The 14,279-nt window shown below is 37.8% G+C and overlaps 1 protein-coding gene across 3 annotated transcripts in view; it reads left to right on the forward strand.

Annotated features, from left to right (window-relative positions):
• Positions 1-14,279, forward strand: part of PPM1B (protein phosphatase, Mg2+/Mn2+ dependent 1B) — a 96,875-nt gene that overhangs the window by 44,516 nt on the left and 38,080 nt on the right. For all 3 annotated transcript variants that reach the window (XM_047744167.1, XM_047744168.1, XM_047744169.1), the window contains exon 2: positions 11,475-12,334. In XM_047744167.1, the coding sequence (XP_047600123.1) occupies positions 11,489-12,334 (846 nt within the window). In that variant the 5' untranslated portion in view covers positions 11,475-11,488. The remainder of the gene's footprint in view (positions 1-11,474; positions 12,335-14,279) is intronic.

Consider the following 14,279-nt stretch of genomic DNA (forward strand, 5'->3'; position numbering starts at 1 on the left):
CTCTCTCCTGTCTCTCATGAATAAAAAATAAAATCATTTAAGAAAAAAGGTAAATTCCGTGGATGAATAGTGAAAACATAATAACAAGCAAGCTTAGTTCTTAGTGGTAAATTTTAAGTAAGAAGAGTGTCTTTGGTTTGAAATAAAGGTTGAAATTGAAACTTGGAACCATATGACATAGGCAAATACATTTGGAATGATATAAATGTTACATTTAATATAAGGCTTGTGTGTGACCCTACTTCCAGGAGTTCAGAAAGGTGGTAAATACTTTTGGTTGGAGTAGTTTGTAAGATTTCATAGTAGAGAACATGCTTGACTTAACTGAGGTTTTGTTTTCTTCAAGTTGGAGAAGAGAGTATGGTTGTGATTATTTTGGGAGCCTTGGGCAATAAGCCTACATAAGTTCTCTGACTTTCATTCAGAAAGTGAGAAAGTTGGTTAAAATCCTCAATTCATTTACTTAATTTTACTTTACTTACTTACCTTTTTCTTTTCTCTTTTTTCTTTTTGTTTTTAAAGATTTTATTTCTTTATTTGATAGAGATCACAAGTAGGCAGAGAGAGAGGGGGAAGCAGGCTCCCCAGTGATCAGAGAGCCTGATGTGGGGCTCGATACCAGGACCCTGAGATCATGGCCTGAGCCAAAGGCAGAGCTTAACCCACTGAGCCACCCAGGTGCTCCTTACTTACCTTTTTCTGATACTGCAAATGAAATACAAACTTGCCCAGTGATACTGAACTATCCATTGTGAGTTGTATTTTGGTCTTATGATGTCATATAATTTTATATTTGTTGGAAGCAGTAGGTAGTTTACTTACTGGTCAGTCTCTAACCACAGAATTTCAGAACAGGAAGAAATGCTCCTATTGTTTTCTGCAGCTCCCCGCTGCCCCCCACCAGGAAAACAGATACTTGGTAGAGCCAGGAATCAGACCTAATGTTTAGGCATTCTGTTTATTGTTTCCTTCAGTTCATTATCTTAAGATGGTATGTTTATTACATGTGTTTGTGTTTTGGGTGCAGGTTCATATGCTTTATTTATTATGAGAAAATATCCATTCTTATAGCCCACTACAGATTTCTTGGCTCTTTGGGGGCCATTTTGTTCAGTCTTTTGAGATTTAGATATGTATATACTCAGGCATGCTCTTTTGCTTAAGCCAGAGGTTTTCTTCCGATTGGGAGACTGTTATTACTCCTGCTTTTTGTTATTACTGACTTAAGGGAGACTGAGAGCATTGAGTGTGACTTCAAAACCCTCTCTAGAACATGGGCGTGAGACTTTCCCCCCATAATTTGACATAAGATAATTGAGATAAGGTAGGAACTTTTAAACTATATTAAAGATAGGGGACATCCAAAAAGAAATAAGCATATAGTACAATAACCAAATATGTTATTTATTTATTTATTTATTTATTTATTTATTTATTTATTTTTAAAGATTTTATTTATTCATTTGATAGACAGAGATCACAAGTAGGCAGAGAGGCAGGCAGAGAGAGAGAGGAGAAAGCAGGCTCCCTGCCGAGCAGAGAGCCCGATGTGGGGCTCGATCTCAGGACCCCGAGATCATGACCTGAGCCGAAGGCAGAGGCTTTAACCCACTGAGCCACCCAGGCGCCCCCCAAATATATAATTTAGTTGATACTTGTCTTGTGCACAGTTTCATTCATATAGTGTAAACCCTGGATTGCCTTAATGGGGTGGACACCACTTTAGCATCCATTACCCCAGATCACACACCTGCGTGCTGTCCTCCCTGGAAGTCTTGCTCTGACAGAATGAGGCTCTTCTGGTGATGCTGGAATAATGAGTTCAGTTTTTGTTTTTGTTTTTTTTTCCTTGCCTATGGCCTTTCTCTTTTCGGTGTATTACAGTGCATGTCTATATCCTTCCTGGAATCTACTTCAGTTCTTGGAAGGATATGGCCTTATGGTGAAGGCTGTATAACGTATTATTTATCACTTATTGGGAATGGAAGTGTTGCTTTGTTAAACCACTTCTTTCAAACTAATCTTTAAAAATAGTCCTCTAACATTTATTCCAGTACTTGTTTTGGCAGGAAAATAAATAAACATACTATTTTGGGAGGTAGGAGGTATACACAGAGGGACCATTAATTATGCAAAGCAGCATGTACTAAATGGATGGGAAAGAAGTAACTATTAATGGAGTTCAATAGAGTACCATGGAGAAAGGATTTCTGGAAAAGGTAAGACTCAAATCTGACATTTCTGGAAGAATGTAACTTTGCATAGGCAAGGACAGTTAAGGCAGGGAGGGGGGAAGGCACGATTTTAAAATAATGTAGTGTCCAAATTATGATAGAATAGTCTTGCTTTTGAATTGAGGCTTTATTAGAATCTGTTATTACAAATGTTGGTGCAGTACTTGTTTTTTCCTTCGGTTTTACAAGTTACTTGTTATTTGAAAAAATCAAGTTCTGTTCTTTGATGACCTGTTATTAAGTGATTCCTACTGTGCTATCAGTTTTGTTTATAAATGCGAAATGTACTTGGGCTTGATGGTAAACTGAGGGCAGCTTTGAAGTACATGTGTCCCTCCTGGAGTAAGATTGATGGGAACAAATCCTCCCCGGTCTGTCAACTAAGGCAAAAGACATAGAACTTCAAAATCAAAGGAATTTTTAAAGAACAATGCTTCAGATAATTTTTCTTGTTTGCTAGAGAGTTTGTCATCAAAATAATTGTTAGTTAACTGTACTACATTTAATGCTTTTAGAAATAGTAGTAAATTTAGTCCATTGAATCGTGGGTGTTTTATTATCAGAGACTAGCCTTTTTTCTTCTCCAGCAGCTACGAATCCAGTTCTTTAGATGAAGTTCTAGTCCCTAGACATGTTCAGGGGGAAGGGGAGAAGAAAGCCTCTGTCTTTATGGATTCATTGGATGGAGTAGAGATGATTATGAATGAATTGGAGGGTTTAGGAAAAAAGGGAACCTGGAATTCAGCTTTGGAACTTTTTAAATTATCTGGTGATGAGTTGTGTGAGTACCCTCTTCACTATCTGTATTTGCATGTATTTGACCTTATTTTGAACATCGTGTTAAGATTTCAGTGTATTTGAATAGCCCTTCAAGTCTCTTCCCTGAAATTTGACTTGTTATATGTAAAAGTTGCCCACCTCTCACCCTTTATTCCCTTTTAGAGCTGGTTTGTAAGCAAACTCAAAGGTATCAGATTTTTTTATGTGGAGACTTATTCTATAGGAGAATGTAAACTATAGATAACTCATCTAAATTTGAGGACCTCTAGAACTTTCCTCCAGATTTGTTCTTCTCAGTGAAAAGTGCAATTGTCAGATGGGTTTACTACCTTCTGAGGCAAGAAAAGGATGGCACATTTATTGAGTTCTTAAATCCATGATTCTGAGATAAGTAGATAATGGACATTTCAGTGAAAATAATTTTATTCTTAGGATTTCAGTGCTTCTGCTTTTCACCTTGAAATGCCCATGTATGTGCTCACACACAAACACACACCAGCTATACCAAATTAATTGTGCTCTTACTCTTCTTTTGGCTTTTGTATATGCTGGCTAATTCCGTCTCCCCTTTCCATCATGTAAGTCTCAGCTTAGGCTTCTGCCTTTAGAAAAAAAGCTTTTCTGTTTTTGTTTTTTATGATTTTATTTTTTAGAAATCTCTATACCTAGCACGGGGCTCAAACTTATATCCCTGAGATCAAGAGTCACATGCTCCACTGACCGAGCCAGCTAGGTGCCTCTGGAAAAGTTTTTTTTTTTTTAGCTTCTTTTTTAAAAAAATGATTTTATTTATTTATTTGACAGAGAGAGAGAGATCACAAGTAGGCAGAGCAGCAGGCAGAGAGAGAGGGGGAAGCCGACTCCCCAGTAAGCAGAGAGCCCGATGTGGGGCTCGATCCCTATCATAACCTCAGCTGAAGGCAGAGGCTTAACCCACTGAGCCACCCAGATGCCCCAACCTCTGGAAAATTTTTAAGTGCATGAGGCTATCTTTTATAGCTCCTGTTGGCATACCTGTATTTATCCCATTGTACCCTGTATCACAGTGTGCCTTCATAATCTGTGTACTGGTTTTTATCTTCCACCAGACGAGGAGTTGTTTTAAGAAGGGAACAACTAATTCCTAGTACCTGATACAGTGCCTGGCATGCAGTAGGTACTCAGAAAATGCTTGAATGAGGGGCACCTGGCTGGCTCATTTGTTAGAACATGGAACTCTTGGTCTTGGGGTTGTGTTTAAGCCCCGCATTGGGGGTAGTTTACTTAAAAAAGAAAAAATAAGGGGGGGGGGAGAAAATATTTGAATGAGTACTTATTGTATTATTTATAATTTTAAATTAATTGAACGAAGCTGAAGTATTCTTTTGGCAGATACATTAGAAGTTTGAATAATTTATTGCCGTATTTTATGCACTAATTGTAAATGAGAAATTGTAGGGTCATCCCAGTATCGAATGCTATATAACATGTAAACACATGTGAAACCATTTAAGTGACTTTAAAAATGTGATTACTTGGGGACCTGGCTGGTCCAATCAATGGAGCATGTGACACTTGATCTCTGTGTTGTGAGTTTGAGCCTCACATTGGGCTTGGAGTTTACCTAAAAAAAATCATAGTAAAAATAAAAAATAAAAATGTGGTTACTTAAAGTGATTTAAGCAAGTTACTTAGGGTAAATAAAAAGACAACAAGGAGTCCCCGGTCTTCCAGGTATGAGAACCCCTTTTAAAGTATCACTTGTCAGATTCTTACTTCAGAGTACAATTATTATATATTATGCTGCTGTGGTTTCATTAATGTATTTTCCTCAAAGAAGGCAATGGAAAAAGACAGATATAGATATGTTCAGTCTTTAGATAATGCTACTGTGCATACATTCTCAATCTTGCAAAAAGACTGTGGTCCACAGAGTTGTATACATCACTGATCTCTAAATGTGGGTTTGCAGAATAAGCCATTAGTATTAAGTTTTTAAAAATTAGAACTTCTATTTATTGTCTTTCATAAGGCAGAAAGGCAAATTGCACTTAATACAGTGGTTGGCACTGGCTTCACACTGTTAGTAGGTCAGATGTGCTGGTGGGAGATCCTAGGGAAGGGAAGGGTAGAATTTTCACTTCCCCACTTGCATTTGTTGTCAGTGGTATCACAGTGAGGTTTATATGTAATTATGTTGATTTTCATATGATCAGGTTTTAATGAAGCTGCTTCAAAAAATGAGCAAGAGACAGTAAAAGATTCCTATAAAAAATTAGATTGATTTTAGTTATAATATAAGTACACACAGGCATACACATAAAAAATGTTAGAACTCCTAATTCCAGTATAAACTCTCATTCTGGGGTAAAAACTATGATATAATCAGATCTGAAATATCAAATGCAAAAAAATCCGGGATTGTTGAAGAAGACTGTTTGATACATGGATCTGTATTGGAACTTTGCCTTCTTTGAATGTACAGTGTTGCTTGACATGTAACTAAACGATAGCATGAAACTGTAACAAGTTAGCCAGGCATTTAAAAATTAAGCATTCTGAGTATAAAAAACTTTATATGAAGTTTTTTTTTTTCAGAGATGTTTGATAAAGCCATCAGTAGAGTACAAAACTGCACTAAATTATAAATGTTTACAAGGCCCTTTGAGGTTTCTTGTTGAACAGTAGAAGATAATCATATCACTGGAGGAACACTTGATTTTTCTGTCATGGTCAAAGTGACAGAAATAACATGGAATGTATGGCAAAAAGATAAAATGCATTTCTTTGTCATCACATGCCTTTGAAACATGCATAGTATACAGTGCAGGTGTGAAGAAGTCAGTATCAGAATAATTACACATTGTGGACAATTTGCTTTACAATTGATTTTATTTTAATAAACTATAGATGTTGTAACATACTTTCTACTTAGTGTTTACTAACTTGTGTTTCAGTAATAATGACTGTTGTTGGGGGGTGAATAGCAAAAGCAAAGAGATGCTAGGCAAATATATATTTTTAGCAGTGAATGACTTCTTTAATAAAGGCAACCTTTTATGGAAGAAAATCATAGTCACTTAAGGTAAAAATCATTGACTGCATCATTCATAGGTTAATTATTGCAGCAAAGAAATTGAACCAGGAGTTTATAAAGAGTTGTTAGCATATCAGTGTAGTTAATTTTATAAAAACAAGACCTCTAACTTTAGTTTTTCATTTTTTAATTTTAAAAAAGCTTTTATTTATTTATTTGACAGATAGTGATCATAAGTAGGCAGAGAGACAGGCAGAGACAGAGAGAGGGGGAAGCAGGCTCCCTGCAGAGCAGAGATCCCGATGTGGAGCTCCATCCAGTGATGCTGGGATCATGACCTGAGCCGAAGGCAGAGGTTTTAACCCACTGAGCCTCTGCCTTCGGCTCAGGTCATGGTCCCAGGGTCCTGGGATCAAGCCCCACATCGCCCTCCCTGGGGCGCCTGGGTGGCTCCCCTCAAATAAATAATTTTTTTTTTTATTTTGTTTATTTGACAGAGATCACAAGCAGGCAGAGAGAGAGAGGAGGAAGCAGGCCCCCCGCTGAGTAGAGAGCCCAATGCACGGCTCCATGCCAGAACCCTGGGATCATGACCTGAGCCAGAGGCTTTAACCCACTGAGCCACCCAGGCGCCCCTAAATAATTCTTTAAAGAAAAAAATGTAGTTTCTACAGTGCCTATATGAGAAGTGACCAGGAAATACATTTTATTGCATAGAAGTTTGTTGATCATCTCACAGCAAAGTTCTTTGCTTTTGAAGAATAATACAACTTAAAATAGAAGTTGCTAATTCCACAGCAGTATGGAGATATTTTTAGATAAAAGAAAATACAGACACACACACAATCTTCCCATTCAAGATAAAGGTTACTTGCCAAGAAGGTAACTATTTTAAAGAAAGTAGTGTTAGCAAATGAGCATTTGGGAACTAAACCTTGGAAAGGTGATGGTTTGTTTTGTGATTTTTTTAAAAAAAGATTTTATTTATTTGAGTGTGCACACATGAGCATGAGTGGGGAGAGAGGCAGAGACAGAGCAGAACAAGCAGATGCCCTGCTGAGCCTCGAACCTAATGGGGCTCAACACAACAGGGCTCTGAGATCATGACCTGAGCTGAAGTCAGACGCTTAACTGACTGAGCCACCCAGGCGCCCCTGTTACGTGATCTTTGTTGGAAAAAAAGATCATGTATAGTAACTGTCAAATTTGCATACTTTAAGTACTGGGGAATTTTGGTATGTCTTTTAGGAAAACTACATGGGCATCGAGATGGTTCACAAGATGGTTCACTGTTTTATAATATTAAAAAATGAAAAACAACTCAAATATTCATTGATAGTGGGATGGATAAAAATTATACACGAACATATAGTGGCATAGAGAACTACAGCTCTGAGTCACTGTGGATGAATCTCAGAAGTATAGTGGTGAGCCAAAAACCCTCAAAATATTAGAGTACAATGTATAATGTAAAAAATATAAAACTGTGCCTCAAGTGGTTAAAAACTACAAGGGATACTGATGATAAAATTCAGGATAATAAGATGCTTCAGTGGTCTTGATAATGTTATACTTCTTAAATTGTATGATGGGTACATAGGTGTTCATTTTTTTACTTTTTAGCTATATGTATATGTTATGTAATCTCTCATATGTGTGATATTTCATGTTTAAAAAATTAAATCAGGGGCACCTGGCTGGCTCAGTCAGAAGAGTATTTGACTTTTGATGTTAGGGTTGAGTTTGAACCCCATATTGGGTATAAGAGATTACTTAAAAATAATAAGTAAAACTTAATAAAAATAAATCATTAAGGGACAACCCCAATTTTAAAAATACCAGTTTGGGACTTAAAAATGGCCAATCTGCGGGGCACCCTGGCTGGCTCATTCAGTTACAGCATGCAATATTTATGTATGTATGTATGTATGTAAATAACAGAGAGAGAGAGAGAGAAAGACACACGCAGCGAGAGAGTGGAACACAAGTAGGGGGAGTGGGAAAGGGAGAAGAAGCAGGCTTCCCGCCGAGCAGGGAGCCTGATGTGGAACTAACTCATGGCTCGATTCCAGGACCCTGGGATCATGACCTGAGCCAAAGGCAGCCGCTTAATGATTGAGCCATCCAGATGCCCCACAGCATGCAATTCTTGATCTCAAGGGTTTTAAGTTCGAACCTCATATTGAGTGTAGACATTATTTAAAAATAAAATCTTGAGGTGCACTTGGGTGGCTCAGGGTTAAGCTTCTGACTTTTTTTTTTTTAAGATTTTATTTGTTTATTTGACAGAGGTTACATAGTAGGCAGAGAAACAGGCAGAGAGAGAGAAAGAGAGAGGGGAGGCAGGCTCCCTGCTGAGCAGAGCCCTATTCGATCCCAGGGTTCCATCCCAGAACTCTGAGGTCATGACCTGAGCTGAAGGCAGAGGCTTAACCCACTGAGCCACCCAGACGCCCCAAGCATCTGACTCTTGATCTCAGCTCAGGTCTTAATCTCAGGGTCATGAGTTCAGATCACATGTTCCGGCTCTGTGCTGGTTGTGGAGCCTACTTAAATAAATAAAATAAAATCTTTTTTTAAAAATGACCTATTTGCGAAAGAATGTAGTCCCTGATAAAGCCTGTTAGGTGTGCTGGTGACTTGAGCTCAGTCAGATACTAATTTCCTGGACTTTGAATCTTGAGCAAGGAACTTTAGAAAGAACCAGACAGCAGGTAGGAATCCTAGCAGTGAAAGCAGCAGGCTGTTCTTGGTGTAACTTTCACAGTATTCAGGAGAGTGTGTGTTGTGGGGGTACTCATTGGATGGTTTTCCAAAGCTGCCCTTCCAGGTTCCTTTTCATTCTTAATGTTCCCTGTAGTGTTGTATTGAATACCCTTTCTTCCTTCTCTATTTATTCTTCACTTAAAAACAAATTTGGAAATAGGAATTTCTGAACTATTGTTTTAATCTTTGAAATGAGTAATTCTGGTGATTTTCAGCCTATTTGTTGAAATGTAAAACAGTGGCACCTTAATTAGAGCATTAAGGTGATGAAAAGGACAACACTTTTTTTTTTTTTTAATTGACAGATTGAAATGAAAAGTGGTTTGAGGGGGTGCCTGGTTGGCTAAGTTGGTAGAGCATGCAGCTCTTGTTCTTGGGGTTGTGGGTTCAAGTCCCACACTGGGGATAGAGATCACTAAAAAAACAATAACAAAAAACAACAGGGGCACCTGACTAACTCCCTCGGAAGAGTGTGTTACTCCTGGGGCCCCTGGGTGCCTCAGTCAGTTAAGTGTCTGCATTCAGCTCAGGTCATGATCCTAGGGTCATGGGATCAAGTCCTACATCAGGCTCCCTGCTTGGCGGGGAGTCTGCTTCTTCCTCTGCCTGCTGCTCTCCCTGCTTGTGTGCTCGTGCTCTCTCTCTCTCAAATAAGTAAATAAATAAATAGAATCTTTAAAAAAATAAATGTATTCTGTAACATTGCTATTTTGTGTTATATTTGAATGAAAAGTAATTTTATGTATTTTGGAAAACTTTCAGAATTCCTTTTAATATTTATATGTAATATACAGTATATATAACTCATGAAAAATTAGAGATTTGCTATAATTTATAAATATATACATGGTGGTTCATCAGGATTTTTATATATATATTTTTATATATATATAGTTTATATATGTGTATATATATATATATATATATATATATAGTTAATAATGGTCATAGCTGGAAAAGGTAACTCACAAAGATACCTAGATCCAAATGAAAGTCTGTTGATCTAGATTAGTGTCTCTCAAAATGTGATTTTTTTCAGTTGCCAGCATGCTCTTTTGAAGGTCCCCATCCAAGATGTACTAGGGGGGAAAAATCTTTTTTTTGGGGGGGGGGGGGAATCTACATTTTGAGCAAGTAACAACAAACAACAAACATTTTATGATTTTATTGTTTCAAGTACTGTGCTAAGCACATTACATCAACTCATTCTTCATTGCAACTCTGTGTGGGTACTATTGTTGTGACCCCCATTTGACAGAGGAGAGAAGGTAAAAGTGGCTAATTAATCCACAGAAGGAATTTGAGCTACAAGTGACTAAGAATCTTACTCAAGGTCACACAGCTAGTATCAGGGCCAGGATTGTAGGTGGGAAACTACCGGGGCATCTGCGTGCTTATTTGGAGAACCAGCACTCTAGACCAAGTCATTTGAAATTGGGAAAGCTTTATTCTAAAACAACAGTGACGTTAGGAGGGAGAGGGATGCCTCGTCATATGTTACAGTCCTGTGTGTGGATTGTAAGTCTCTGTCAGCACCTAGTAAAAGTTGTCCTAATGCTACTTTGTGGATTATAAAACCCACCAGCGTGTTAAGTATATTCTGTAGCACATCCCTGAGGTTACATTGTTCTAACAGAATCCAAATAATAGCTTTCAATTTGATACGTGGTAAAGCTTTGATTAAAATCAAATGTTTGAGAATGGAGATTTGATGTTTAAATTGTTTTGGGGGGCGCCTGGGTGGATCAGTGGGTTAAGCCTCTGCCTTCAGCTCGGGTCATGATCTCAGGGTCCTGGGATCGAGCCCCACAGCGGGCTCTCTGCTCAGCAGGGAGCCTGCTTCCGCCTCTCTCTCTGCCTGCCTCTCTGCCTGCTTGTGATCTCTGTCAAATAGATAAATAAAATCTAAAAAAAAAAAAAAATTAAGTTTTGGGGTAGTCAGGATCATTGAGGGAAAATATCTTACAAATCCATGCTTTTGGAAATCTTCCTGAAATATACTAAATTACTTTAGTATATTAGAAAAGATGCCACACCATTCTGAATATTCTCATGGATCAGTCTTCTATATTGAACCCCAGAGTTCTCTTATAAATTGAGTATTTAAGGGATGTCTGGGTGGCTCAGTTGGTTAAGCCGCTGCCTTCAGCTCAGGTCATGATCCCTGGGTCCTGGGATCGAGTCCCACATCGGGATCCTTGCTCAGCGGGGAGTCTGCTTCTCTCTCTGCCTCTGCCTGCCCCTCTGCCTGCTTGTGTTCTCCCTCTCTCTCTCTGACAAATAAATAAGTAAATAAAAGCTTTAAGTTGAGTATTTAAGAAAACTTAAACCAGGTTGTGTTTCTTAGTTTCCCTTTCCTGGAACAGTGGTTTTCAACTTACTGTACATCTAAGTCACCAGAGAGGCTTTAAAAAAATACCGATATCTGGGTCTCACCCCTAGAGATTCTGATTTAATTGGCCCGATGATTCTAATGTGGCAGGATTGAGAAACCACTGTTCTAGAATAAGGATGTATGGGGAAATTCTCTTGGTTTCTTTTTTGTTGTTCCAGTAAATTCAGAGAATACTGAAAAACACACTTGAGATAGGAGTTACTAGAGAACAGATGGAATATTATAGATAATTCTCTGACAGATTTCAGCATATAACCCTTGGCTGCTTTTTGTTTTCTTTCAGATTCCTTATTAAACATGGGTGCATTTTTGGACAAACCCAAAACTGAGAAACATAATGCTCATGGTGCTGGAAATGGTTTACGTTACGGCCTGAGCAGCATGCAAGGATGGAGAGTGGAAATGGAAGACGCACACACAGCTGTTGTAGGCATTCCTCACGGCTTGGAAGACTGGTCATTTTTTGCAGTTTATGATGGTCATGCTGGATCTCGAGTAGCAAATTACTGCTCAACACATTTATTAGAACATATCACTAATAACGAAGACTTCAGGGCAGCTGCAAAATCAGGATCCGCTCTTGAGCCCTCCGTGGAAAATGTCAAGAATGGCATCAGAACTGGCTTTTTGAAAATCGATGAATACATGCGTAACTTTTCAGACCTCAGAAATGGAATGGACAGAAGCGGTTCAACTGCAGTGGGGGTCCTGATTTCACCCAAGCATATCTACTTTATCAACTGTGGTGATTCACGTGCTGTTCTGTATAGGAATGGACAAGTCTGCTTTTCCACCCAGGATCACAAACCTTGCAATCCAAGGGAGAAGGAGCGAATCCAGAATGCAGGAGGCAGCGTAATGATACAGCGCGTTAATGGTTCATTAGCAGTGTCTCGTGCTTTGGGGGACTATGATTACAAGTGTGTTGATGGCAAGGGCCCAACAGAACAACTTGTTTCTCCAGAGCCTGAGGTTTATGAAATTTTAAGAGCAGAAGAGGATGAATTTATCATCTTGGCTTGTGATGGGATCTGGGATGTTATGAGTAATGAGGAGCTCTGTGAATTTGTTAAATCTAGGCTTGAGGTATCTGATGACCTGGAAAATGTGTGCAATTGGGTAGTGGACACTTGTTTACATAAGGTATGTAAGTCTTTTTGTTAAACAGTTAAAATACCCTGTTAATTTTGAAAAGGCACGGTAAGTAAAATGAACCAAACTTAAATTTTAAAAACTTTTCATTAGGGAAAACCTGTGTGTTTTAAATCATTTTCTTCACTACATATTATTTTTGCAAGCGGGGGGAGGGGAAGTATCCTCGTTTGCCTCAACCTTCTAGGTTGAAAATTAAGTTTAATAACCTTTTGGCATTTGTTGTCATTTAAGTACTACTTTATGGCTTGTTGCTGTGGCTGAGACATCTATGTAGAATTGTGCCTTTTGATTTAAATTCTCAGTATTGCCAGTAGAGGTCTTATGCCAGATTTTGAAGCAGTTTGATGAACTGTGTTTATGGTACACTTCTGAAGTAAACATACAAAAGATCAAAAGCTATGTATAATATTGGAAGACACACCAGAGACCTAGGCTAAGTCAAGTTTTGTAATTTAGATCTGAGCCTCCTAGCAGCTAAGATGAAAACTGAAGTAGAAGTATGAATTGTGTATTTCTTATCATTTAGTAAAAGAAGTTCTTTCCTAGAAATAAAATAAAAAATGGATTTACATGTGGCTCTGTATAAATGATACATGACATGGTAGAGCATACCTTAACTTTGGTAGAAGATACCAGAGTTCTTTTCATATAGATGTTTTTTGTCATTACTGATTAAAAACCAAAGAGTAATAAATAAATAAAATCTTAAATAAAAACCAAAGAGTAGTATAAGATATAATGCTGTGACGAATTCCTGTGAATCTGTAACATTTAATTTAGTTTTGTAACGTTCTGTGAATCTTAGCTTCATATAGTGATAGGGAAAGCAAATGCAGACAGATATTCAGCAATTCCCTTGAATGTCTTTAAAATATTTAGTAGTTTCAGGTGGGTTTTTGACAGTGCCTATACAACAGTCAGTCAAAATTTGAGTTAACTGACCAGTGCCTAGAATATGTGAGTAGTGTATGGCTCTGATCGAAAAGATAACGGAGGCAAAACTAACCTTTGGTTATATGAAATAAAGGTTCTGACTTATTCTGTCTAGATTAGAACTGTTCTGTCTCCCCACCATGTTTTAAGTTGCTTTGGAAGATACAGACATGGCCAAAAAGTTTCTAATGAAGGATCTCTTGAGTCTGTGGAAATACCCAGGTTTTGGTTAAGTAGAATGGGAAGAGACAGCTTCAAATAGAGAAATGGTGTTTACATTTGGCAGCTTTTTTTCTGAAGGATTTTAAATGATGTTCCTTTAGCTTTTCTGTTGTTTTTGTTCCTTAAGTGTACTATATATGGTTTTTTTTTTAACTTGATAGGTTAAGTATGAAAGTATCGATGGTTGTCAGTGATTGAATAGGCTCTAAAATGTCCTCTCCTTGGACTCTACATGGAGAGATTCTGACCTGCAGCTTTTTTGAGACAAAAGCAAGCAGATGTTTTTTCACCTGCCTAGCAGATGAAGACAGCATTTCCCCTGATTATAAAGTAACTATATACTTAACTATTAAAAAATTTCCAGGTAATTCAGAAGTTATAAAGAAACATTCAAAAATCTGCCACTCACTTGAATTAGGCTGTGCTCATTGTGTGGTATATATCTTTCTATTCTTTTTTGCCTGCCCGTGAGTATGTATATTTGTATAAAAATGAGATCATTATGCTTGTTATTCTACAGTATGCTTTTTTGTTCACCAGTATGTTGTAGAGAGATCTCCATGTCTGTAGGTATCAGTCTAAATCATTTGTCATGTTGTATGGTATTTTGTTGAAAGAATGTCCTGTAGTTCTGAAGGGAATAGCCAAAATCTATTAGGTCTATAATTTGGAGTAAAAAAAGAAGTTTGTATTGTGGATAAACTGCCTCTCCCTTCCATTGAAAGGATATTATTAGCTTTCAGGAAATTTGGCTCCACCCTTCTGAATAGGGTTGAAC

This window comes from Lutra lutra, chromosome 9, assembly GCF_902655055.1.
Source record: "Lutra lutra chromosome 9, mLutLut1.2, whole genome shotgun sequence".
In the NCBI taxonomy this organism is placed as follows: Eukaryota; Metazoa; Chordata; class Mammalia; order Carnivora; family Mustelidae; genus Lutra; species Lutra lutra.